This window comes from Triturus cristatus, chromosome 7 (genome assembly GCF_964204655.1).
Source record: "Triturus cristatus chromosome 7, aTriCri1.1, whole genome shotgun sequence".
Classification (NCBI taxonomy): Eukaryota; Metazoa; Chordata; class Amphibia; order Caudata; family Salamandridae; genus Triturus; species Triturus cristatus.
In genome coordinates, this window is record NC_140590.1 from 967,974,336 (window position 1) to 968,002,200 (window position 27,865).

General features: G+C 40.8%; 1 protein-coding gene across 1 annotated transcript in view; it reads left to right on the forward strand.

Annotated features, from left to right (window-relative positions):
* TGFBI (transforming growth factor beta induced) overlaps positions 1–25,705 on the forward strand; it is a 234,077-nt gene extending 208,372 nt beyond the window's left edge. The window contains exons 14-17 of the mRNA XM_085618009.1: positions 4,096–4,198; positions 15,571–15,650; positions 24,021–24,045; positions 25,103–25,705. Coding sequence (XP_085474135.1) covers positions 4,096–4,198; positions 15,571–15,650; positions 24,021–24,045; positions 25,103–25,143 — 249 coding nt within the window. The 3' untranslated portion in view covers positions 25,144–25,705. The remainder of the gene's footprint in view (positions 1–4,095; positions 4,199–15,570; positions 15,651–24,020; positions 24,046–25,102) is intronic.
* Positions 25,706–27,865: the final 2,160 nt, after the last annotated feature.

The window sequence follows — 27,865 nt, forward strand, 5'->3', positions numbered from 1 at the left end:
AAACTGTTGGCACGCTTAAAGTTGTGGCGTTGTGCACCGTGACATCCATACAGTTATGCTATAGAAATGTTTATACTGCTTGATTCTGTAGAATTAATTTTCCTTCTGAAAGGGCACGAAATCGCTGATCTTTGTATGCTGAACACAAACGTCTGCAGAAAACTGCCAAATATAATCCATTTGGAATATGACATTTTAAGCATATTTGTGTATAGTCGGGTTCTTCAATATAATTCCAACAATAATAAAAGCCTATTTCAAAAGTAATACTCTGTCATTTAAATTTAATAGGGGCTAATGAAGTATACAATGGCCTCAACAAATATATTATTCACAAAATGTTAATACATTGCATATATAAGAAGACCCTAGGAACCGTTGTGGGGCAGAAATCCTAATATTTCAAGCAACGCAAAGCAGCAAGGCAGCTTGCTGTGTTGTGTTGCATGAAAGGGGCAGAGCAGAAATGATCAACATCTACCAATATATGACGCACTGCGTGATGCCTAGCGCCAACGCAGGCACCCTTGCACCATGCTCCAAGGGTGCCTGCGTTACATGCAGGATTGTTTTTGTGCAGGAAGGGATACCTAAGAGATACCTAAGGGTACCTAAGAGACAATTTCCTCTTTGTATGCATGATGCAGAATACATCATACCTAGAGAATGGAGGTAATGAGTAGAAATAATGATTTTTCTCCTCTTTACGCCTCTCTGTGTTAGGCGTACCATTTTAATGCAACCCCAGATTTACTGCCTTTAGTAAATCACTAATTGTGTCAAATGCCAAAGGTGAATGCATGGAAAAGCCCATGCTCTACCCATGGAACAATTACCAGAAAAAAATGTAACGCAACGCAGTGCAAGCCGCTGCATTGCATTGAGTTTAATTACAAAGTCACACAAGGAGGCATAAATAAGCTCCTTGTGTTGCTTTGTAAAGCCCATTTAAGGATGTGTGTTTCCTTGCATCATGCAAGGACAATGCAAGGCCTTAGTAAATCTGCCCCTACATCTCAAAGATCATATTCTCAACTACTGTTTGTGTTTCACCATATAGTCTTGCTGATAATTACTCAATATGATACAGCACTATGCAAAGTAAATCGTTTGTTTCGCTATACTGTGAGATATCAGTTTCCGTGAATTGCCAAGAAAAATTACATACATATGTTTACTCACTTGTCAAAACATAACTGTATAAAACCTGATGCCTGCATCACAAACAGTTAACATTAGCAACAAATTAGGCCTTTAATTAAACAACATAATACGTGAAATGTGGCCTTAAGCACGTACATTTGTGTCCAATCTGACCACACATTACATCATGATGTGTACAGTGCGCCCGAATGACTTTTACTAGGATATTGCACTTTTCAAACATCACAGTAGCTCCCAGTATCACTTGGACGTATGTATTTTCTTATTGCAGCCCTAAAGCTCTGCTTGCTGAGCATTCATGCTGCTTGACTCTGCACTAAATATACTTGGAAACCCTCACAAAGATGGCTCATGTGTGATATACACTAGCAGACTCTGTGCCATGTAAAGTATTATACAAAGACCCACATCAGACATGATCAGCCTCAAGCAGTAGCCAAGGAGCAAAGGGCTGCCTCCATTTTCGAAAGTGTTAACTGTGCACCTATGTGCTAAATCACATAATAATATTCAACATTAGGTTAATAGGCTGAGAGCATGCACTCTTATATCGCCATGTTCTCTACCCAGATAGTTTTGGGGATAATGCTGAGAAACCATAAAGGATTTATAAACCAGGCATATAAGTGAATAACAGTAACACTGCTGGAAAACCAGTCTTGAGCTCAGAATAGGAGCCAGATATAATACTTTACTGCTGGGACTGGTGCTTAGCACCAGCCAGAAAACTGGCAAGCGAAGACGTATTAAAAAGGCAAGCCTGCCTATTTTATCAGCAAAGTTATTCCAATCAATAAAAAGGCTACTTTTAATTGGGTAAGTCCTCCAGGCGAACAGACAGACAGAGTAAAATATGGGTAAAAACAGCCTCATGCTTTCGCAAAAATTCCTGATGTCACCAGGATATTGTATATTCAGTTGTGATGTCTGGTACAGTGGGGTATCCAGTGAAGGTTCTCAAATGGTTGTCAGCATCTCTGACATCTTGCTTTATGGTAGAAACTATGATTCTCAAAGTGGTATGCTTACAGTAACGTGCAAGGGCGCCATGAGCCCTAATGCAAGTGAGGCAATGTGCTCTCCACGCCTCTGGTTGGATAAGAAAACTGTGCACATTTGGGATGCAGTGGGCCGGTCACACACATGGGCCCCATTGCCACTGCACATTCTGCACCATTGATAGCTAAGCATCTGTATGCTTGGATAATCACTGAGTCTGATAATAAAAGCATTATTCTACAGCTCTTCAAGATCTAAGACATTTGCATTGGGTATCTCTCAGATTTGGGTTATTGTTCTAGAAAGAAGAGCAAGGAGCTCCTGCGGAAATATATAGCATATGGAACCACCTGCTGTATATTAAAAGGATTTTGCAAGTCAAAAGGGAGTTCCATGACCTTATAGAGGAATGAGGATGAAGGCTGAATTCCAATGTGACTTGCAATATCCTTATAATACACAGCAGGGGGTACTTTATTTCGAATAATACATGGCCAATAATACATGACCACACCAGCACACATCTCAAAATCCTTGATGTATTGCTCTTTCGTGTGAAGGAGATAAAATGTTTGTAAACATAAAGAATGCAATTAGAATCTTGAGTGCAAAATTAAACACACCAAAAAGCAGTTAGTTATTTGTTGCAAAAAGATATTATAATCAGTTTAATAGAAGTCAGATTAAAAAAAAAAACGATGAAGCTCAGAATATGTAGAAACCTTCATAGGCAATCTACCTTTCTCATAATTACATAAAGCGAAATATAAACATGTCTGCACATCTAGAAAACCAAACAGAAGATGCAAAAGCCACGTTTTGTTCTCATGTCTGAAGCTGTAGCTTTAAGGATGCTGTGTGACTTTACTTTCCATCCACTGCAGGTTCTGGCAAGAGGCATTGCGATGTCAGAACTCAAAAGTAGGAAGTTGAGCGGCTACATCATTTCTTTATTGCTGTCGACTAGGGGGCAGATTTATAACGGACTTTCGCCACTTTTACGCCGCCGTTGCGTCACTTTTGTGACGCAGCGGCGGCGCAAACCCTGCGCCATGTTGCGCCCCATTTACAACGTGATACATCTAGGGAGATGCGTCATGTTGTAAAGCCTGCGCCACATGTGGGCGTACCTGCACAGGAGGGGGCGTTCCGGCGCAGGAACGCCTCCAAAAAGTGGCTGAGTGAAATCTACAAGACTTCACTCAGTCACTTTTCCGGACATGCTGCGTCAAAACCCTGCGCCTGCTTGAAGCAGGCGTAAGGATTGACGCAGCATTGTAACGATAGGGCACCCCCGAGCCTTGCTGGAGCTGCGTCGCGCTTGCGACGCAACTCCAACAATGCACCAACCTTACGCTATCAGATGCGTCACGCATCTGTTTATCCTTGCGCCACGATGCGCTGCATTGTAACTGCGCGTTACAAAAGGGGGTGGTGATTGTAACTGCGGCGCATCTATTGTGGCGCAAGGGTAAAATCTCGTGACGCATCTTCCCTGGCGCATCCATGCTGATTTGCAGGGATGCACCAGGGAACATAAATCTGCCCCTAGGTGTATACAAGTTGCATGTAATAAGGAAATAAGAGACTGCCTTTTAAACAGGGATTGCAGAGTCCATGTATTATAATTTGATATTGTCCAAGGAGGTATTGGACAATAGTTGCTAGGTATTTTTTTTAAGATTCCACTTAAACTCTTGTCCCTGATGTAAATTAATGTATATACCTCAGAAACATAAAGGGGCCATAAAGGTTTTGTGCGTAATTCTGCAACACAGAGATGCTGTTTGAATATTTATTGTGTGTAGATATTGCTAATAGATCCCACGAACCCACTTCATTTTAAAATCACTGTAAACCCCCAAATAAAACACTCTACTTGTGTGTCACATTCTATTTTGATTAACTTTATCAATCTCTTAATCTTTGCAGAAAAATGCGACATTACACGTCAATACACATCCTGTTTCTGAAACTGATATAATGGCCACTAACGGTGTCATCCACGCTGTGAACAAGGTTTTGCAACTTCCAGGTAAGATAATATATAGAACAGTAAGTGCTCACAATGAAACTGCACATCAATATTAAGTGATCATCAAAAATTATAAGGTACGTAAGAAACTTTAGTACAAATGCATTAGCAAGTTAAAAATTTCAGTGCTATATTTGAGTGATTAGCAGCCCAACCAGCACAGCTCCCGGTAACCATGGCAGGTCTGTTGAATTTGCAGTCATTATTATGGAGATTACAGAAAGAATTGTGACCTAAGATTTGTGGTCATATATTGTTTTGTCTCCTGGACTGGGGAATGACCGTTGGAGGCGCATTACGATGTAAGTATGCTATAAAACCATTTTAAATTCGTTTTTTAATAAGTCAATTTATATACAGCTCTTTAGAAAATGTAAACCAGCAACGGTCCATTAGGAAGTGTAAAGCATCAAGAGGGCATTTACACTCTCCAGATTAAACTGTTTAGTCAAACACCAAAGAAATCACACGTAATATGGCTAACTGTATTGTAATGAGGATTGGGGAACAGTGTCAAATGCAGCTGTACTAGGCTGCAAAGCTCAGATCTGTATTAATGTAGTTGGAAGCATAGAAGTGCGAGAACTCTTTTACTAGCATGTGGCTAGAAGTAAATTGGAGATTTAAGGTGCAACCCACTGATATAAGTGCTAAGGGAATTGTTTTTCACCCATGCATGTGGCAGTGTAAGCACAAATCTGCCAAAGTCTGCCAAAAAATGTTTGGCAACTTAAATATTATCTGCATATAATCAGGCAGTAATTATGCATATTTCTTGGTCATCAATGCTGTGCCAGAAACTGCTGTTATAACTCTGCATGTGATGCATGTGTTGCTCACAAAAACATATGCCTTGCAAACCCACTGCCTAATGTTTCTCATCTTCAATGGCAAACTTGTCTCCGAAAGAATATTGTACGATTAATCAAACACTGAAAACTTTTTCTCCATACTGTGTACTAGTCTATGTAGTAATTCCTAGTGATAGCTGCCTTTCTTGGATAAAAAACAACTACCACATTTGGCATCTGATAAAGAGATCTTCTCTGTCCAAAAAGTAAGTTCAGAATGCAGAGAAATCTAGAATGGGAACCATAGCTCTTTAAAGGTGGTTATCAAGAAAATTCCTTACCACAGTGTAAAGCATGAACTCCTGGATGTTAGTGTTGCTACCGGATTTGTAAAGAGAAGAAGAGCACTCTTATATTTCTAATTTACTTGTATTTTTCAGACTTCAATGTGGATTTCCATATGTGGGATTTCCTCACTTTGGGGATGATTACGATGGTGGGCGGACATCATAGCGGGGATTGGGACCGCCCGCCTGTCATGTGGTGCCTGCCACTGAGTGCATGGAAATGCAGGGGGGTACAATGGGTACCCCCCCCAGTGCACCACCTCCTCCCCCAACACGAGGAGGGCCTGCAACAGGCCCCTGAAACCAATCCCTGCCAGCCTTTCCATGGCAGATTCGCCACTATGGAAAGGCTGGCTACAGCCAGCATCGTAATTTGGCGGATGGTGCCTGCTAGGCACCACCACCATTTTGGGCATGCTGATCGATCCGACAGGCAATCGGTACGATTGCCTGTGGTGGGCGGTCTGTTCGCCTGCCACGGTGGGAAAGCGATTCCCCCCACCATCTAAATTTGGCAGGGGAAAATTGCTGTCCGATGCGGAGGGCCTGCCACCGCACGGCTGGTGGTGGCGGACCCTCCGCCATCGTAATCACCCCCTAATTTAGAACTTTTCCTGAAATGCTCATTATGTTTCTTCCAATTCTTTTCACACTTATAAAGCAGGGGGTACCAGAATAAGTGGCAATGGTGACAGGTTATTAGAAGGAAGTATACACGAAAATCAGGAAAAGCCTACTTATAATTTTTCTGCTCTTCAGAGGACTGAACAGGTCATGAAAGTAGGACACTGCCTCCAGAGGAATGTTTGGGTGTTTTCATGATGGAAAAACAAACTTCTCAGTCAAACTTGTTACTTACAGTAAGTCACAACACTTTTGTTAAGGCAGTGAAGAGCAGTCTAATTGCATAACATTTCACAAGGAACCAAGAATAGCAGCAGCTAAAAGATTTTTTTAAGACAGCTCTCATGGGATTACCCCATTGCACTAGCAGGTAAGGCAATGGAGGCAGGGCTACACTTTGCACATATGGAAGCTCTATGAGATGAGGAAAGATGTGGCACTTGTTGTGTATGACACTGGCTGACAAGAAGCTCATTGCCATCATTGCCACATTTAGAGATTGCTGTCATGACCAGGTCTTCCACCATTATAGCAGAATGAGGTAGGGGAAGAATGGCACTCACTAAGATCACACAGAGCATGAAAAAAGCTTGGAGCAGTTGCACTCAGTGTCCTACTGCAAGGAAATGAAAACCACACGACTTTGCCTGGTACTAGAACCTTTGCTGCTTATCAGACAGAACATATGGTGGCATAGCTAACCCTGGGCGTCGTGCTCCGCTTCGCCCACGGAGTGCACGTAGCGCTGCCTGCTTCGCCATTTACGAAGTAGACGTAGCAGGCAGCGCTACGCACATGCCGCAGCGAAGCAGAGCTGCCCACCTCCCGCCTCTCGCCCGCCCTCATTTTAAAATAATTTAAAGAAGGTTAAAGGTAAATAAACCACCTTACCTTCAGTGCGGCGTCCCGGGGCTCCCTCTTCTTGCTGGACGGTAACTTCTTCACGCAAATGCGCATGCGCGGACGCCTGCGCATGCGCATTTCTCACGGCGGGCGGCGCGTAGTGGGGCTACGCGGAGCGCGCGAGTGTGCGTAGATTTTGCCACACTATGCGCTGCTTCACGTAGCCCCACTACGCTCACTACGCCCAGGCTTAGGCATAGCACCAGATAATTCTCTCAAAATCTCTGTGTAATTATTCAGTTGCTTTATTAAATATCAAATATCTTCTAAATGCAAATGCCACAATAGTCCTTTTTGACATAGAAAGAGATATTAATAAAGCGTAGGAGTCACATGATATTAAACTGATTTAGTTGACATTGAAGTCCAAGCTCTTGGTTGGCATCCTCTACTTTTACAAATGTTTGCTTTGCTACTGTTAGTTGATGCAATGAAGAGAAATGTGAATATGTCTAAGAAGAATACCTTTGCATGAAAATGTGTTAGACAAACCCACACATTTCCTTTTTTTCTGTAATTTTTCTGGATAATTTGTGTTCTTGAGGGTCAACTGCCGAGAGATTTGTGAAGCATGACTAATTGGCTGTATCATCAACCACTTTAACATTAGTGTGCCTCCCAGGAATTTGTGAGTGATCTGAAGGTTCCAGAGAGGGTGGGAGTAGTCACAGACTGCACCCACCATTGTAGAGATCTAGATATAACAGGAAGAGGTGCAGGCTACCTCCACACAGAGAAGCATGTTGGCCCCACTCTATGGAGGGTTTGGACCCACATATAGTCTGTGAGAGCCTACATGCACTCTCAAAAGGATCCCTCAGTAGGGCTGGGCATTTTTCTTTCTTTTATTTAAGTTTAAGATTGTTTTATTTAAATAATTATATCCAAAAGGAACATTTTAATAGCACATGTCTAATATCTGAAATGAAGTATAATAAAACATAGTAATGCAGAGAGATACAAAACATTTGAAGCATTGAAAAGAGTGAAATAATGCATTTTAAGGACTACAGACCAATGAAGAAAAAATTTGCAAAATTGTACCATATTATTTAATGCATTTTATAATATTATGTTAAAAGGAAAAGGAACAGAGAGGGAAAAAGGAAAGAGAGAGAAAATAATAAAGAAAACAATACATTTAATAATACATATAATCAAGTTTATAGAGAGCAGTTATTATGAATAATCAAAAGCATTGTATACAAGGATGGCAGCAATTAATAACTTAAACATATTATCAACAATACATGAAAAGTTCATGGCGGTTGAAGAATAAAATTACTGTCCTGAATCTGTGCAGGAGGAATAGATAAGAAAGTGGTAAGAGGTGACCAAAAAATATCCATCCATCTGAATAAGTTGATATGTGGAGGTGGTAGAAGCTCTGTCAAGTCTATGATGATGACATAATAAGTTCCACCATCCAGAAAAAGTAACTTTGGTAGCATCTTTCCAGTTTGATGTAATGATTTGAAAAGCAATAGCAATGACAAATCCACAAACTTGCCCAGTTTACGAGCACAAATCCATATAGTTGATGAGCTACCCAGAAAAATAGGCTTAATCTCAAAAGTAAAGTTAATAGAACATATAATTGAAATTGTTCTACAAATCCTCTTCCAAAAAGAAGCAATATAAGGACAATGAAAAAATGAGAGTAAATATATGCCTGGTGTATTTGCACAGGTCTAGCATAAGTTCGATAAGTTTGGGTTGCAGTTCCAAATAGAGGAAGGAGGTAAATAAATCAATGACAAAAGTAATATAATGTTTGTGTAAGGCTAGCATTGCATGAGGTGTGGTGAATTTTTATCCAAATGGAGTTCCAGGTTTGCATGGAAAAAGAGGTTTGTAATTCTGATTCCCATAAAAGTTCTATTTTGTATTTGGAACAATTAGGTGTAAAATAGTGGAGATGTTTATATATATCTAGGAGGCCTTAAAGGGCGGGGAAAGAGCTGATTGCACTGGGAACAATTGGGAGTAAAGGTAATAGCATGAAAAGAGAAATTCTGTGGGATCGAATTTTTTAATGATTCATATTTGAGAGTGGAGGCGGTGGAGAGGCCAAATTTGGTTTGAACATCAGATAAAGAAAGGAAACGTGTGCCTTGAAATAGATGTTTGCCCTGAATGATTTCTTCAGCAACCCAATCTTTCTAAAAATAGTGTGATTTGATACCTTAATAGATTTATTGTGCTATATAGAGGACTCTAGAAAACATGCGGAGATGCGAGAGATCTGGGAAGGAATGGAAATAAGGTGGATATAGAATTCATAATGGTAGGTGATACAAAAGGGGGCGGGGGAAATGAGCCAGAGACTGAAAAGGGAAAGAGAAAGAGAAAATTAAATGATCCTTCAACTGACGCCAGACCGTTGAATGTGTCTCAGTAGCTGAGTGATTTGTGAGGTAAAAAATTTTCATTAAAAAGGAGGAATGATACTGTCGAAAGTTAGTAAAATTGACTCCACCCATACTCAGGTTTGCACAAAAAAGATGAAGAAGTACATGCTTTCCTTCCATTGTGTAAAAATGTAGACATCAAAAATTCCGAAGGGATTTTAATTGGTAGCGCGGCTGGATAAAAACTAACAACGGGGTGCATCAACTTCTTTATTGTAGCTAACATACTCCACCAGGATAGATAAAGAAGAGACCATTTCTCTGATACATGAATAATTTTTTGAAGGACTTCATCTAAATTAATCTGGATGGTGTTCATAATTGAGGAAGAGTATTTGATCTCTAGACTTTTAATATTGTTGGCATTCCATTTAAAACCATTTCTGCAAACAACTCTTTCAAACAGAAGTTATTTAAAGGGAGGACTTCAGATTTGGAAGATTTTTGTTTGTAACCTGATATACTGCAGTGGGTATTTAAGAGACCTGTAAAAGCAGGTGTGGAAGTTTGTGTGTCTGAGACCTGTAAGATGACATCATCTGCGTAGACTGTGAATTTTTTTTTTTATTTTTTTGTACATTAAACCATGAAAGGAAGGTGAATGGTGCAGAGTATGTAAAGAGGTTTCCACAGATAAAATAAAAAGTGATGGTGATAAGGGGCAACCTTGTCTGGTATCATGTTGGAAAGGGAAATTGGGGGATTGGGTGCCATTTACAAAAAAAGAGAAAGTTGGAGAAGAGTAAAGCAAATTAATATACTTAAACACTTTGGGGCCAAAACTTGACCATTTGAGTGCTGGCATCATAAAGTGCCAGTGTACACAACCAAAAGCTTTTTCTGCATCTAGAGTGTTGGCATCCATAGTGGCAGAATTTGTAGAGGCAAGGTGTATAATGTTTAAGAAAGCTCTTGAATTGTCAGCTATATGTCTACCCTTAACAATCCTTGTTTGCTCCATCCCAATCAGGTCTGGAATGAATTGATGAAGTCAAGGAGCTAATATTTTCATGAATTCCAAATTAATGAGAGAAATAGATTGATAGTTGGCATAGGAGGAGAGATCTTTTATCTTTTTTAGGAATCAAGCAGAGCCTTGTTATTGAGATATACAGAGAGGAGATGGGGAAGTAGAATCATAGGCAAATGTCAGTGGTAAAACCATCCGGTCCGGGAGCTCGGGCTTTGTCTTTGGGTAATTTGGCTAATTCAGACTTTAGATCTACAAAAGATATACCCATGGCAAATGGGGAGTAATCCTGAGGCTTCAAAGAACAATGGGGAAGAGAGTCAAAATAACAATCTAGAACGGCATCTAATGGAGAAGATTCCGGCGTAGACAAATTTTGACAAAAATCTGTCATCTATAACATTTACAATTTTGAACTTTGAGATTTGACTTTAAGGTAGTTCACCAGTAACTTTCCTGCTGAATAAAATGTAGAATTAATCTTTAGTAGTACACCGGAAGCCTCCTCAATCTATTTTTAGTTAAAGACAAATTTGGCCTGGACAAGATGCTTAAGAGTGATTTCATTATTAGAAGTATAGTATTGATGTTCAAGTTGTTTGATAGAGGAGAGTAAGAGTGCAGATTCTTTAGAGGATGTTTTCTTATTAGCTATAACGTAATCAGTAACATGACCTCTAGCCATAGCCTTAAAGGCATCCCTTACAATATGAAAAGGTAGATCAGAAGTAATGTTGGGGTCAAAATATTCCTTTACAAAAATTCAAAAATTTCCACATAGTTTGATCCTTAAGTAAATAATTATTGAAGTGCCATCTTTTAGGTTTAGAGGATTCAAATTGTATTTCTATATCAATAAAAACAGGAGCGTGATAAGATATTAATATAGATGCAATTTCGGCATGAATTAATGTGGGAAGTAATTGAGGTGTTATGAAAATATAATCAATTCTAGATTTGGAATTATGTGTGGAGGAATTAAAGGTAAATCTAATATTTTCTGAATTAAATCTCCTCCTGGCATCTACCAAATCCCTGGATTGAATAGTGTTTTTTAATGTTTTTAGCATTTTATTAGGCATGTATCTGTTGATGAAGGGATCCATAATTTGATTACAGTCCCCTCCATCAAGACAATTTGTGGTTGGACAGGACAGTACAATGAGATAAATGTGTTCTCAAAAATGTACGTCTATGTCAGTGGGGCCGGGCAATGGGAATATTATTGCTAGTAGTATGAAGAAGCCATCTCCGTCATAATCTTTCTTCTCCTTTTCAATTGATACTGCAATTGATTTATGAAATAGGGTGCTCACCCCGTTTTTATTCTGTTTTGTGGGGGAACAGAATACCTGCCCAACCCAGTGCCTCTTCAATGAGTTTATGTCTTTGTCTGTGAGGTGAGTTACTTGTAACAAAACAATGTTACATTGTAATCTAGCTAAATGTGCTGCTTCCTATTAGGGCTACATCATTTCTTTCACGTTCCAGGACACTATTCACATATTTTTAACTATAAAAAGGTGGGAACAGCTCTACATCCTTAATTTAAAATAAACAATAAAAAATGAAAAAGATAACCAAACTGAGAAATAGAACAGATAGCTTGTGTTTGCTCGGTAAAATACAGATAAACTAAAGTAAGAAAAAAAAGGAAAGAAAAAGAAAAGTAAAAAAGAGAAACAACAGCTGTCAGAAAAAGAAAAGACGGCAAAAAGTCAAATGGCTTCGGCCATAGCAGAAATGGGACACATACAGTGTAAAAACAGTAACAGGGAGGAGAGAAGAAGCGCAAAAAAAGATGGACAACAGACTTGTGAGAGCCAGAGATGAAAATCAGAATCCACAGAGACAATGCATATTAACATATAAAGTAAGACAGCAGATTGGAAATGAAAAATAAGTCTAAAAGAGAAGAGGATACCAAAATAACAAGAATACATAAATGACTGACAAAGAGCACTTACTGACAAATGTAGAAAAGGTATATAAATAGGTCACGGATAGGAAACACATGGAGTAAAAAACGTATCAGAGGAAGGGGTCCGGTTAGAGACCCCTGTTAAAAGGAAAAATGCTATTAGTAGTTGAAGAACATATCTTAGAGTAAGTACAATACAAATTACTTCATTCAAACAGAGAAAATAAAAAGGAAACAATAACTATGCATTGCATTAAAAAATAAATTTACTAGGCTGTCTGAAAAATCAAATGAGAAAGTTCTCTCCTTCTAAGTCACTTTGAAGAAACAAGGATGCACAAGACCATATCTTGCATTCATAGAGCGTAACGCAGGATGGAAGAATAGGAATTCCTTTCGGTGGGCAGCAGTAGCATGAGACATGGTCTGTGAGAAAAAGAGCCTTTGGCCGGACCAAAGAATATGCTTCAGCTGCATGGCTATTGAAAAAACCAAGAGAAGCTCAGTATATATTTTTTTTAAATGTACTATTAAACTTCTTGGATGACGAGATGAAACTCCCAAAGATTTAAGGCCAACTCTATGAGCATGTTGCAGATCAAGGTTGGTATTCTCCTTGAGCCCCACTATCTTTGGTATTTGTAACTTGAGAAAGGCAAGAATCTCAGAACCCTCTGCACCCTCAGGAATTCCATAAACTCTAAGATTGTTACGTTGATTATGATTTTCTAAATCTGCAGTTTGTTGCTTTGGAATTGCAATCTGCTTGAATATGCCCTCAGTCTTGGCTGACGCGTCCTGTACATTGCTAAAACGATGCACTACCTCTGACACCCTGGATTCAAGATTAGTTTATTTTTCTTCTATCCATTGAAGTGTAGAGTTGGTCTCCATGCCGAAAGGTTTCAAGATTTTCATTGCTTCCATGAGGCTTCCAGAGTCAGCAGTAGTGGAGTCTTTGCCGGAGATCCAGGGTCTTTCTTATGTCATTTTGTAGAGGTGGTGATGTCTTTGTGGGCAGACAGCATATTTACAGATAAGGTGAAAATGTTTTGACCAGAAGATGACTCTATATATAAGAAATAGAACAACATCTATGAGACAAAAGGAAAGAAGCACAACCTTGGTAGAAGACTTACCTGCACATGGAAAGAAAAACGCAACAAAAGGTTCCCCTGTCACGAGCCAGTGACTCCACCGAATAAAGCAGATGTTAATGTATTCGAAGTAAACTAGTGAGATGAAAGCTGCTCAGTATTGTGTCCACAATATAGCCAGGATTAAGCGCATCCAAACAAGATAATTCTCATGTAAAGTCATGTAAAGTTCCTTATTCATAAAGCACTTGATGGTTAAATATTGATCAAAACATTATGTGAATTCTGCGTCAGATGATATGTTGGCAAAAGGGGCCCGTAGGATAGCCTCCAAGAGCTTCAGCAGTATTCTATGCTGAGATAAGGTAAAAAACAGTTCACTTGAGTTCCACGTGACATAAAGAGGCAGATAAAGTGGACTTTAGATGCAATAATAACCAAGATAGAGAATATCTGCAGGCAAAAACAAGGCTTATATTGTGGTGTGAAGCATTAGGCAGGCTGGGCAGAGCAAGAGCAATGAAAATGCTACTGCGCTCTTTGTATGCAAAATGCCGACTGAGACTGCCGAGGGTGAGGGGAAGAGATGCAGGGCGAAATTTCAAGTAAAAGGACTCGTAATTCATCCAAAAGCAAAAATCCCTGATTACACCGCAGTCGCACAGATGTTCCCACTCAGCTCATGTCCGCAGGCCAGAAATTGCTGCCTTTCATTGAAGAAGTTCTCTAGAGTGGCGAAGAGCTTCGAAAGTCTGCTTGCTGGTGGTTCAGCCATGCCCAGGGCATTTTTATTTCAAAGGCAGTGGCAGATGCAAATTAAGTGGGAAAGTAGCATGTTCTGGGGGATTCACATACACTTCTTGCTACTATAAAAAGGAAAGGGAAATCATGGTCTTCTGTCCAAAATTACCTTTGCCCAGCCCCTTTAGAGGGGGGCGTGCAATGATACTTACAGGACAGAGGGCCCCTGCTGTGCTTTGTCAGTGTCAGAATTTGCAAAGGCACCTGCAAGGGAAGCATATGCCGCAGTTGTCAGTACTAATGGAGACAGCTGCACATTAAAATATGGTGGGGAAGACAGAATATGGCATTAGTGCAGATCCAGTTAAATATTTTGCATACATTTGCAGTATTTGCAATTTCTTGACGATGTTTTAGTATTGTCTTACCCATTATACAATTCACAAAGCTCTTTCTGAACCACAAAGCTCATTCTAAATGGTAATTTGGATGGGGAGGGAATAGAGCATTCCCTCCTCTTTGGAATTTGCAATGATGTGTTCATGGTTTGCGACCACAAATGTGTGTCCCTAAACAATTGAAGTGTTACCCACTCCCTAAAAGAACTGGTAACAGACTCACAGAGGGGAAGCTGTTGGTTGTACCCCAGATGAGCAGGCAGTGGTCCGGGGTACCCCTGCCTGCTGACTCCTGCATCTTCCTAAACGGGAAAAAAATTCTTAAATTAGTACCAGTCCCTTTAAGGACCAAAGGCTGCTTTAAAAAAAGAGTTTCCCATTTGGAAATGCACACACAGGAATGGTAATCTGCTGTTCCTTGTAGGCCACCATCTCTTTGTTTTAAGGCAATCACCTAGGGTCGGAAATAGCAACCTGCCTAATTCATATAATTTACTGGCAGGATCTCTGCACTCCCTTGTGAGACAGGTAAAAATGGTCAATGCTCAATTTGTGAGAGCTATTTTCATCCTGTATTTTTGTATAGCTGGCCCCACATTTATTGTCATTCGCAGAATGTAATTCTTAATTCTTTGATTCCACCATCATTCATATTAGCCTTTCAGGAGACAATTCCCTGCAGCCCTATGTCTCGCTCATGAGGGGCGAATGTGCAACTTCAGGGAATTGTTTATTCTGCTTATACCACTCAGGGTTCTCCTTAGCCACATTTGGAAGGATGGAAAGGCGCTATTGTGTATACTCCATTAAAACCCCTCCCACTGACAGTTACTCTGTAGGGAGTGGGACTTCCAATCCAAAAGTAATGAGACATGAGTAAGGCAGCAAGTGGCAGTTTGTGGCCCAGCAATGCATTTACTCCATTCTCAGAAGGCTCCACTGTAAGCTGCATTCACTGTGAAGTCTCCAGAGTTTTTCTAAACAAAAATAGGCTTTGCAACTTACAACACGATTTTAGGTCCTAAGGATACCCTGCCTTATGAGTAAGATGATTTAGAATTGTTTTTTCAGCTATTGGTTCTGCTTGCATTTGTTTAACAATATACTTTTTTTTTTTTTAAGTATTTGATTCAAAAACATGTCTGTTGTTTATCTTGTGTTTAATACAGTAACGAAGCCTCATGAACGAACTGATGAGTTAGCAGACTCTGGACTAGAAATCTTCAAACAAGCATCTGCATATTCCAAGGTTTGGTCATTTTCTTATTTAACTCATAACTGAAATCTGCTTTGGATGCAGTAACGCATGGATATATAAAAGCACTATGACCCTTTCTGAAATGTCCTGTTTGGTAACGGAAAGTCCACTGCATGGCAAGAGACGTGTACCTCTGCCCTGAGTTCCCACCTGTATGGTTGTCTGAATCCTGAATGCTGAATGTTTTTTCAAAGGACAACATGGATCATGCGTGTGTGCCATGACATAGGCCTGTTTCACAGATTGTGGTCTTGATGGACTGGGAGGGGCACCCAAGGTGCTACCCTCAAAGTGGTAGAAGGCTACCGGCTCCACCAGGAATTAATAGCACAAGCACGGTGTTGACAACACACTGTAGTGAGCAGTAGTTGTGAACAGGACATTTTCACCTTTTGTTACAGAGGTGAGGGCTGCAGGATATGTGGTATTGCATCGTGCCGGGGTAGTGACTCTATGCTCAATGTATGCATGTCTGGAAAGGGTACGGTACAGGGATAGAGCTGTAGCACATGTGTGCATAATACATGCACCAAGTGTATGTATGTCTGAGAGGAATATATGACATGAGAGATGTCTTACCATGCTGTATGTGCGCAGGGACCGCATGCACTGCATTTATGTGTGCTTGCTTGAAGTACAAAACATGAAAGGTAAATCGTAGTGTAGTGCACATATTGGGTGTGTGTGCTGGCAGTGCATGTGTTTTGAAATAACACACCCTGCTTAAAGACAAAAATCTTCAGTGCTGAACCATGTGTGCAAACTGAGGGAGTGTGTGCTGAATGAATGTGTACATGCGAGGTACAATGTATAGAGGTATTAGTGCTGAACACAAAGTGTGCTCTGAATGTACCTGTGATTGAGCCTGCAATGGTACAATGTATGGAGGACACTTGGTTCCATTTTGGGAAGCCTGGACCTGCCTAGCAAAAGCATGAGGAGGAGAGGAATCCCCCAAGACAGATTTGTGGTTTGCTGTATGCCTGAGACCTGGTGGGAACACACAGGAGGGAACAGACTCCCATTGCAATTCAAAGACTGCTCTTCAATTCAGTGATAGATCACAAGGAAGGGGTCTGGATATATCTCAGGAAGGAAGATGGGGCTGCTAAGAGAATCATAAAAAGTAGGACTGAGGGCCTGGGATTAACCCTTTGATGCACATATCACTGTGGAGGCCATCTATATGTAAACTCTGGTCACTCCCATAAATTATGTTATGGACAATCAGTTTCAGAGGTGTGACCCCACTGTCAGCCCTCTTTCATGAAGGAAGATGAAAAGGAGATGTGCATCAGAATGGGAGGTTGAGTCCCCAAAAATGTTTCATCTGCCAAGCAGCCAGATGGGCTGTGTGGGGAGGGGAATCTCTGCAAGACGTCTGCCTGTTACCCGGATTGGAGGCCAAGGCCTGCTAGTCCCCCTACTGGGTGAGGGACATCATCCAGAGACCCCAAAACCACTTGCCCAGAACCTTAAGCATCAGCACCTGCCAGCTTGCCAAGACCAGTGTGGCTTGTGAAGAAGAAGAGAGCATTGGAGGGAGCAAGGGCCATTGAGGAACCCTGCTGAGAGAAATTCCTGAGCAAAGTGTGAAAAGAGCAGCTGCGCACCCATCGGGTGATTGCCCTTGTGCAGGAACAGTCCGGTGATATCTATATGCCAGAAAAGGGCTGCCATGATCTTAGTCATGTGAAGTGCACCACATGAGAAGCACCAGGCCTGTGCCACTATGCCACGTGATCCTGTATGCCAGAAGGGGCCACCGATGAACTTAATTGGGCTGAAGTGTCTGACATTTTTTAGAGCAGCCGCCCCAAAGAGTCTACCCCTATTAACGAGCCACACAGCAGCCCGTACGGCAGATGAGGCTGCCTATATTGCTGTGAACAACTGCTGTGGCTCAGACAAAAGGATTACTGCTGTGATCTATGGGTTTAGCACATCAATTGAACCTGACTGTTTCCCTGAGAATCATGGGACACCATTGAGGACATTGTTCCCTCACCTGAGTTCCAGTCGGGAGCAGAGGAAGTCCCACCCACCCTTTTTGCTAGGGGAAGCACAATTTACCTTTTGTTAGCACCGAGCGCAATCAGCTCTGATCGCTGGAAACTGACCAGCAGCACTTCTGAACAGGAAGAGCATGTGTCATCGGGTGCTGCTGCATCCATCGCAAGAAGCCAGACTTTGCCGTACAGGATCCGAACTTGGGTGCACACCAAGAGAGGGCACTCGCTGCACCACTGAACACTGTCTTACCGCCGATATGGGTAAGACTGACATCGGTACTTTGGGCCCCTGGGGTACTGACTACTGAAAGTGCTGTGGCACCATAGACACTTTTGACTGCAAGCCTGAAGAGTCAAACGGGAACTCTTGAGTATGCCCTAATAGTCTGCATTCCCTGATGCAGCCTCCAGTAAATGGTGAATAACCCTGAACATGTTACACAAAGGAAGGTGGAACAGGGATTAGCACAGAGGTCTTCAATCTGTGGGCCGCGACCCCCATGGGGGCCGTGGAGGCATGAGAAGGGGGTCGCGCATGCCCTGGCGTCACTTCGGCCTGGACTCTCGAAGAAAAATAAAACGCCCCTGGACAGTTCATTATGAAATTAAAATACTAAAAGCTGCAATGCCATTCAGGGATTTTGTGCTGTGAAACCGGAGCTGGTCAGACAGCTAAACAAGTTTTCCTTCCAGGATGCCTGCTTGCCTGAAAGGAATGGAAATATGCGCTACAAGTTCATTTGAAAATGTAAAGGGCAATTTGCAGCTGAAAAGAATGCTTGGGAGCTGGCTTTCATTCATCGAATCACTTATGATCTGTTAAGTGCATGCTTCTGATTGTGAATATATTTACGAATCACTTAGTATCCCGGAGGAGGTGTTGAAGGCCAGTAAGGAGCAAGAAAAAAAAAAGAAAGCCGTAGGGCCGGCAGGCTGGAAAAGCAATTGTGGTGAAATGTGTTGGAAGAATAGGAGTGTTTTATACCCAGAGAATTGCCCAAACACCTGGTAATATGCATTACAGATTGCTTCTGTTAACTGTCATTTACCTGGCAGGCACATTGCGAATTCCTATTCTGACTTTTCTGTAGCTGACTTTTTTATCAGCAGATCAGTAGCCCTGATGCATTTTGTGGGATCTGACAATAAGTTAAAATGTTGGGGTACTTAAGTTCCATGTTCAAATTAATTTTCACAGAAAGTATCAATGTACTGAAACAACTTGCTAGAAAAGGTATTTCTGAGTGGACAACTGAGCTCTGAAGTGCATGCTTTTAATTGTAATTGTATTTACATAGCACTTACTATCTCTGAGGAGGTGTTGAAGGGACAGTTATGTATAAAAATTGCTTTGCGTATGGTCTGGGTATTACTAAAGTCTATATTTTCGAAGCACCATTTTATCGTAAAACGGTATGCACTTTTTGTAGCAGTTTATCTTATACTGTGTGTAATGCTAGTATATTAATGACTTACATATTCATAGTGCTTTATGTCACAGGCTGTGACCTAGTACACAAATCATTATTCTCCACTGCACCAACCAAGATTTAATTCAGTGGCTCTCTAGTCACACACAGACTGATTAGTAAGGTGGATTAACTACTAGAGGTTTAATAATGTACTATATTGCATTTCCCACTGAGTAGCACTTTTTTATTTATTTTTTATTTAAGCTAACCCTTAATTTACATGTAGCTACCTGATGGTGAAGGACCTAAAGAACGTACAGAATATTTTGTTTTTAGCCAAACCTTTGACCCACCCAAGCGCTTACACACTGAAGGCCCTCCAGGCGGCCCCCGAAAATGACTGAACGAAAATTAAGGGACCAGTTCCTCCCCTATAATTAAAGAAAGCATCCTACTTGGACCGTACAGTTCATCCTTAATGACTGAAAATTGTATGTTTCAATGATGATGAATGATGTTTAGCAACCTACAGTTCCATGCAGCTGTAAAAGCCAAGCCAGCAGCATCCCATGAAATATAGTGTGGTTCTCTTCGGATGCCATGCACTAAAATTGCAGTCCACGCATTACAGCCATTATACCCAGGGCCACTGGGATTATGCGATTGTACAACCGCAGCGATTTTCACATAGTCAATCGTATGCCACATAATCTGCTGATTTTAACAAAAAAATGTGTTTAAATCTCAACCTGTTCTCTAGTTAATAAAAAGCAGCAACAAGTGTTGTTGCGCCCTAAGGGCCATTTGCAATCACAGATTGACCGTCTCTCTGGAGAAAAACAAGCACAATCACCACTTTAGTTCAGAAAGGTGTTATCATCCAAATAAGTTTTGCCAAAATATGTTTTATTTGTGAAAAAGTACCATTGTGAATTTTTGGGTGAATAGTTTTGGAAACTTTTTGTTTTTTACCTGTGTAGTAAGGCTCTGATACTAATCCACAGTCACCCACAAACTTTTGATTTGCTAAACACTGTTTAATATTGTTTCCCCACCATAGAAGTGATTTGCCATGGGGATTGGGGCCGATTATGGTTGTCGAGGATGAGGAGTACCAGGTCCCAGAAGTTTTTTTCAGGAGTGGGTCCTTACACCTAAAAATGTTGACTGGGGGGTCTCGGCATTAAAAAGTTTGAAGACCTCTGGAATAGCATGACAACTTCTAGAGATCCAACTTCAAGGGGATTGTGTTATTGTAGTTACATGTTGCAACTCTTTGAATGTGTAGGATTAGAAATCAAATCCTACTTTTTCATATAAAAGCAAGTATTTGGCTGGACAATGATTTATTTTTCATACTGTTTGCATTTTGAGTAATGACTTGTGTTCACTGACATGAATCTAGATCTCCCATAAAGAGCCTTGACTGCTCAACCACAGCTACCACTGAGAGTCAAATGCAGAAAGGGTACTTGGCCCAGTTGAGCAGGTTCCATAGAAGGTCAGGCCCCGGGACATCAGGAGTAAAAGTCAGCAACCACCATGTTTGCGCCAGGGAGCCCCTGCATGCCCCATAGCCTTCTGAAAGGGGATCTGGCATCCTGCAAAATATAGAAACCAAACATTCAGGAAGGTCTCCTGCTAGTTAATAAGTGCAATACAGCTCTGCCATCAATCAACATTGGTTCCAAACGGCATATACTTGACATACAGTATCTGCTACCTTTCAATACAGTTCGTGAAAATATATGTTTCATCGAATAATTGTGCCTCAAAATACAAAACATATTTTCCATTGTTGTCCCTGTTTTATTAACATTAAAGACAATAACATTTTTCACAACCTTTCCATGTCTGGTATGCCAGCAAAATCCAAGGTAATCAGCATTTAAGTATGTGAAGCATTACTGTGATAATGTCCTAATAAAATAGGGATTACTTTTGTGAGGTTAGGTCTCCAAGGGAAGGGTCTTTCTTTTGAGGCATCTGAGGGTGTGAGCATTTTTTGAAGTCTTCCACTCGGCCAGCCTATGGCAGGCATTGGGTGATTGAGTTTCCTTCATTTTTTTGTGCCTAACCTATTTAATCTTGCCTCTTTCCTGTCCTTCTAGGATTTTGGATTTTTTTGTTCGATTCTTTCCACCCACTTGTGACTGACTCTCATCGCCCTTAAGGCTTAAGTACCCTCGATTAGAGTCGTTTTAGAGCTTTGAGTAGGTGTTTTGGTGACATGAGCCTCCTGTGTTTCACCTTTGCAATGATATTTTGTTGCTTAATCCTATGAGGAAGGCCTTGGTCCCTTGTTGGGATTTGTTGTGAATTCCGTGACATCCCCCTTTGAAGATGTTGCCTGACATTCCCTTTCTCGTTATGTATTATAAAATTGTGTTTTTGGTTGTCGTCATGCCATTTAGGCATATGAGGAATCTGGGTTCACTTTTCCATGCCCTACCTTTTCTGATCATTCTACTGCACTAATTGGTCCTGCATCCTTGTCCTTCTAAGGGATCCGAAGGATGTGGCTGGTTCATCATGGAAGTTCCTAGATAGTCACAGGGTGATGCATTTCTACCTAAATCATATTGCTGAGTTTAGAGATCTGACTTATTGTTTGTCACTGTAGGGTCAAATAAGCATCCCTCTTAGTCACTATGGGGCATATTTATGTGGGGAGTTGCGTTGTGTTTCCATGTGATGTATTAAGCTACGCACTCCACCTTGTGTGGCCCTTAGTAGGTTCATAAATCGGAAAAAACACAACGCAGCACAAATCTCTGCATTGTGTTACTTTTCCTTGAGAAGACATTACATGGGTGTTACTTGGGTGTTCCAACACCAACTCCCAAGGTTTTCGGTTCATTTCCAGATTTACCAAAGTGGTAGACCTGAGAATGCGTGAAATAATACACCTTTTCGGGAGATGTGTAAAGAGGAGAAATATCTTTCTTTTTCCTTGTCACTTCCTCTTTCAATGTGTGATGCATTCTACAGCACACATAGGAAGAGGAATATGCCTTTCAGGGTTGTTTTGTTGCAGGAAAGTGCCCCTTCCTGAAAAAAAGCAATCCTGCATTCAACACAGGTAGGGGTGGGCGGAATTTGCGGAATTAACCTTCGCAAATTATCGCGAGAATGTTTAAAATTATCGCAAACAAGCAGAAATATCGCGAAGATGCGGAAGTTTTTTTCCGGCATGTTCGCGAGATTTTCTGCATGGTTGCGGGTCGCCAACTTACCCATGTGGTTGCTTGCGGGCGCGGCCATCTTGTTTTGAGTTGTTCTCGCGGTGCATGATCGCGAGAAGAAAGACGTGATCGCGCGACGCATGACGTCACTGCGGGCGCGAACTGTCGCGAGACAGCGCAAATGGCTAAAAACAATACAACATCTCATGGAGAACGCGACCGGATCAAGAAAACTTGTCGGCGAACGCAGGGATTCAGGTAAGGCGATCGCGCGCGCGCGAGAATGTATTATTTTACAGCGCGAGCAAGAAACAAATTATCGCCAAGCTGCGAAACCGGAATTTTTGACATTTTCGCGCTCTCCGCGGAACGCAAAAATGTCAAATTATCGCAATTTCCGCGAACGGAACGAAATTTTTGCCCAGGCCTAAACACAGGCACCATTTCACCATGGTACAAGGGTGCCAGCGTTGGCCCAAGGCCAAAACAGCACCAGCGCAAATACAAAGGCTGGTATTCTTTTAAATACAGTGCATTCCTGCCCTTTTCCTGTCACGCTGTGCAGCAAGGTGACTTACTGCGCTGTGTGACTTTTTCATAAATATGTGCCTACATTTGCACTTTAATAGTACAAGCTTATCTAATTAATGGGTGATATCCATCTTTCCCATTTGTGAAGGGATGGTTGATGAAGGGAATTGGTGTCTCTTGGGCTTCCATCAAGCTCATTCAACTTTAGATATTTATATGGCTGACAGGATGACTTCTCTATTTTTTTTCTGACCCATCATTACCTGATGGTCCCTGATGATTGTCTGTGGGTCAGTCTCTTGTTGATTGTATGTGGTTGTGATTGTTTGAACCTTTTATTAAGTTTCTGTGCTGTATTAGAAAAGACTCCATGGTGTGATGTATCCTGTGATGCTTTTTTATTTATTTATTCTGCCTCCTTCAGTCTCTTGGCTTTGGTATTTCCCCACATGTTGAGGGACAAGGGAATTGATGGTAATTATAGATTATATTGGGTATTCTTCAATACTCCCCACTCTTCCTCATACCTTTTGTTGCTCCCACTCTCTCTCCATGTTAGAGGCCTGAAGGAGATGATATTTCTTGGTCTGTTTGGGAGGTGACATAGGGTTGTCTTTCATGGGGAGGTGCTTCATAGGACCTCACCAGAAGGGAGAAGCCTTAAGGAAGGAGTGAACATAAAGATGAAAGAAAAAAGAAAAAACTAAAGCCAAGGCCTTCAGGGGAGTTCTGGTGGGAGGCGGATGTCTCATCTACTGCAGTAAGGTAAGGTAAGTTGTCAGGTTTGGGTTGTTTTTTTATAGTGATGTCCTTTGTGAGACATCAGTAGAAAGGAGAAGCCTTTATGAAGTAGTGAGCAAGAAGATACAGGAATAAAAACGAAATCCAAGGGCTTCAGGGAAGTTCTGATGAGAGGTGGATGTCTCAGGAAGGGAAGGCAAAGCAAGGGAAGGGAAGGCAAGGGAAGAGGTTAAATTGATATTGACCATTACATCACAACGCATCATTTCTGAGGATGCAGTCATAAAGTGATCAGATTTTAAAAAGACAGATTTTGTCACTTATAGCATGGATTTCAACATATTTTTGTGTCAGTTGTATTGAAACAACACCGTGCTGAATATTCACTCGGGTATAAAAAAGGAAAATGTAGGAAAATATCAGACTATTCTTACATACAGAAAATGTGAGCCAAAAATAAAGTGTTCTATTTCTTTTCAGGTCACTCAGCGACGTGCTCGATTAGGTAAGGAATTATAAATATTAATTTCCTCCATAATGGGTTTGTTTAAAGATGATTTGCCAATTTTGTTTTCTGAGAAACGAAGTCACCTATTGAGTAGGGGGCCATAAAACATGCTAGTGGTTCGGGCCTGCTACTACCTCCTAATGTTGAAGTGACTTTAACTTTAGTGCAGTGATCCCAGCCAAACTACAGTTAGAACATCACAATATGTAGTCACACCGATTCTGCCACTGCAACCAGTGGCAGCACTAGAAAGATGGAAATCCACTATCATCAGTGAGGGTCAGATTGTGTCATAAAAAGGGGTGGAATATTTGCGACTATCCATTCCCTAAACACTCACAGCATTCTGAGTTCCAATGATATATCAGGATGGATAAATTATGCATTTTGAGGAGGTTCTCATTTTTTCGCTTGTAAAAACCATGCAGTATTGTTGACATTTTAAAGTCCCCAAACTATAATTTTTTCAGCAATGTCATGTTTTTCTGCAGCTCAACATCCCATTTTTTGTGGTTTGGTTTGAGAGCACAGCAGTTGCCAGACAATTATGTTAGCAACCCTAGAGAGGACGCTTTGCCTCCGCCCACATGTTGGGATTCAGGAGTACATGTTTTGGTTGGGCAGGAGTCTTGTGCTTCCACAAAAAAGTGCTCGCCCTCTACACAGCTGTGATAATCTTGTTTATTTATCTAGCATCTTTGCTTGAACTTTCAGGCGCACACACATGACATTGGAATGCTATTAAAGTGTCTTAGATAATTTATGTTAATTTACTCTGGAAGTAGCACAGATGGGAGGAGGGCAGTCATTATCATACATGGATTTTGGTTGTGGTTTATAATGCTTGACATTGTCATACAATATTCTTTTAAAGTTAGTTCTATTGGCATTGCCAATGCTTGTTATATTCTGGTCATCAAACAAAAATAGGTTTTTCTTATCTCTTTGATTAAATTTGTCTTATAAGTGACTAGGAAACTATCGTAAATATCTTGAAATATTTTCTGAAGAATAATAGTTTAAAATATATATATATATTTCTTCCCTCCTACAGCTCCTGCCTTCTCCAAAATCTTGGCAAGAATGAGGCACTAAAAACATATGAATAGTCAATAAGAACACAAGGAATCTTTCACCACTGGTTATATAACCGAAGACTAAAAAAGTGCTCAAACTTTAATTTTGATGGAACATGCAGCATGAGACATATTCGAGTGCTGTGCCCTTCTCACTTGTTTGTGAAATGTATTTTTTGCACAATAAGGGCTGAAAGCATACGTGGAATAATTGACAAAGTGGAAAATTGTACGCTGTAATTTAATGCAATGATTCTTTAAAATATCGCAACCCTGTAATTCAGTGGACACGTACTGTGACTGATTTCTAAGAGCCACGTGGGTGCAATACCCACGACTACATTAGCCTTCAGACGCAGAATGTGTGTCCTGCATTCGTTGTACGGGGAGGGGGGGAGGGGTTGATTCAAGTGGATGGAATAAGCTATAAAGTGTAGGGTTTATTTTTGATTTTAAAATGAGAACTGTCTAAATGACTAGTTGCCTTTTATCTCAATGCCAATGTTCTTGAATTAAGTAGGTCAACTGTTCTCCACTGACAGTATGCAAATCTGGCAAATAAAAGGTACATTTTAAAGATTTTTGTATTTGTACTGTTTTCCTTTTAATAATGGTAATAGCAGCATATTTGCATTTTCGCCAACCATTCGCCGCACGTAACTCATCCCTTCCAGATGAAAAGCATTTTTGATATTAATTATTCTCGCTCTTTCGATGACACATGGATCATAAATTGATACATGAGAGTTTGGAACCATTGGTGCGGGTGGAGGTGGAACCTTAACAAAGATGCGCTCCTTCCTGTTGGACTGAGTACAGTCAGCTCAGCTAGGGTGAGTCAGATCTGGGCCCTGTGTATTCATTAAAGTGTGAAGCTCCTCAGGGCTTGGCCTTGTCAGTGCTTTTGCTTAATATCTACATGATCCTCTTGCACGCCTGATCATGGCTCATTGCCTCTGGTATCAAATATACTGTCATGGCACCCATTGTGTAGACCTGAATGAGATGCCATCACATGTGTCAGAAAACAGTTATGCTTCAGGCATTTAAATCTTGCTTGAAGGGACAGTGGAATCAAATCCAAATTTTTGATCAGAGGAACATAGGACTTCCCAAGAAAAAAGTTCAAGCTGTAAAAAATGCAGCGATAGAATCTGACGTAGAATTATCATTCAATAAGCAAATTGTGGTAATTTCAAACTATGCACATTGCTACATATGTGCTTCCATCTCAGGTAGCACCAGTACCGCAGACCTGTCTCTCATTTTACTAAAGCAGTTAATGGTCTTTTCTAAACTTCTTCATTGTGTTAGTTTGTATCCGAATATCACACAGAGTAACCTTAGGTTACAAGCCTTTCACAGTAAGGCTCTCAAACATCCTGTAGCTTGAAAAAATGGGGACATTTGTTGGCGCATTGGCAAAGTTTAGACTGGCTGCCCATTATGATAGAAATCAGGTTCAGAGTATTCGTTTTGTTCTGAAAAGGCAGGCATGGTTGGTATGTGCCTCTTCTTTTAGGAAATAGTTTTCTCGTTAAGGACTATTTAAGAAATCGGTATAGAACCAGAATTATAACCTCTTCATGCAGTATGGTCAGTATAGATGGAATGACACAGGGAATGCTCCATCAGCAAATATTCAACAACGTTTTCCAATCACAGCCCTTAAAAAGAGACAGAAACCACCAGTTAAGTAGACAGAAAGGTTTCCTCAATATACTGTATTAGGCAACTGACTATGGTTGTTGTATACAGTTTTTTTTTTAATTCGATATGATAACTTTGTTATTTATTTATGCCTTATGTATCAGCAGTATTGAAGCTTTGGCATTTTGTACCACAAAGAAGGGCCACCAGAAATATTATGCAACATGGGAGAAACAATTTAAGTGGCAGGGTTGATTAAATTATATGGCAATAAAAAGCAAATCATGTGGTGTAAGGCAACACATATTGTGGTAGTATTACCTCATCATTTTGTAATTTTGAAATTTTCACACATGTTAACACCATCTGGGCAAAGGGTCCCCCTCATTAGACCAGTTTGACACCCAAGCAACAGAAAGGTGACCAGTAAACTTTCCAGTCAAGGTGATTTGCAAATGGCCTTCCAGGAGTCATGTTTCCGGACATACACGACCACTATCAGCATGGAAATAGCTCTGAAACACCTTGGAAGTATCATAGGAATTCATTTGGATTTTACTTCGCAATGATTTTTGCGAATACGGACTGTTTGAATAATGCATGAGGAATTGTTAAAACCTGTATTTTTTGCTTTAAATAAGTTCCGTATGATTATTATTGTCAGTATTGATATGTTGCATCATTCCATTCAAAGTTGGGGATGTAGGGGGTTTAAATATTCTGATTAGGACAACCCACAATGTATTCTGGGAATCGTAGGATTTACAGTCAATTAGTAGTATTGCGGGTGAGTGCGTATTACATGAAGTCCGTTACTCAGTTTAGTTTTCACTTTAGGACACGTGACAAATCACCTGCGGGGAGCTTGAGGGGTGATAAACGACAGAGCAGGCCCAGAAATAGTGGATTCAGCCACTATTGAGAAGGGAAAGAAGTGCAGGTGCACTCGATGAACAATTAATGTGACCAGGCGTAACTTTAAAGCATTGCTGAAAACAGTTGGAATGGAGTAGGCGTCTTAATGATCATTGGCGTAAAGGATTTAAAAAGAGGTTGTATGGGTCAATATGGGGTTAAAAACACCGTTAACA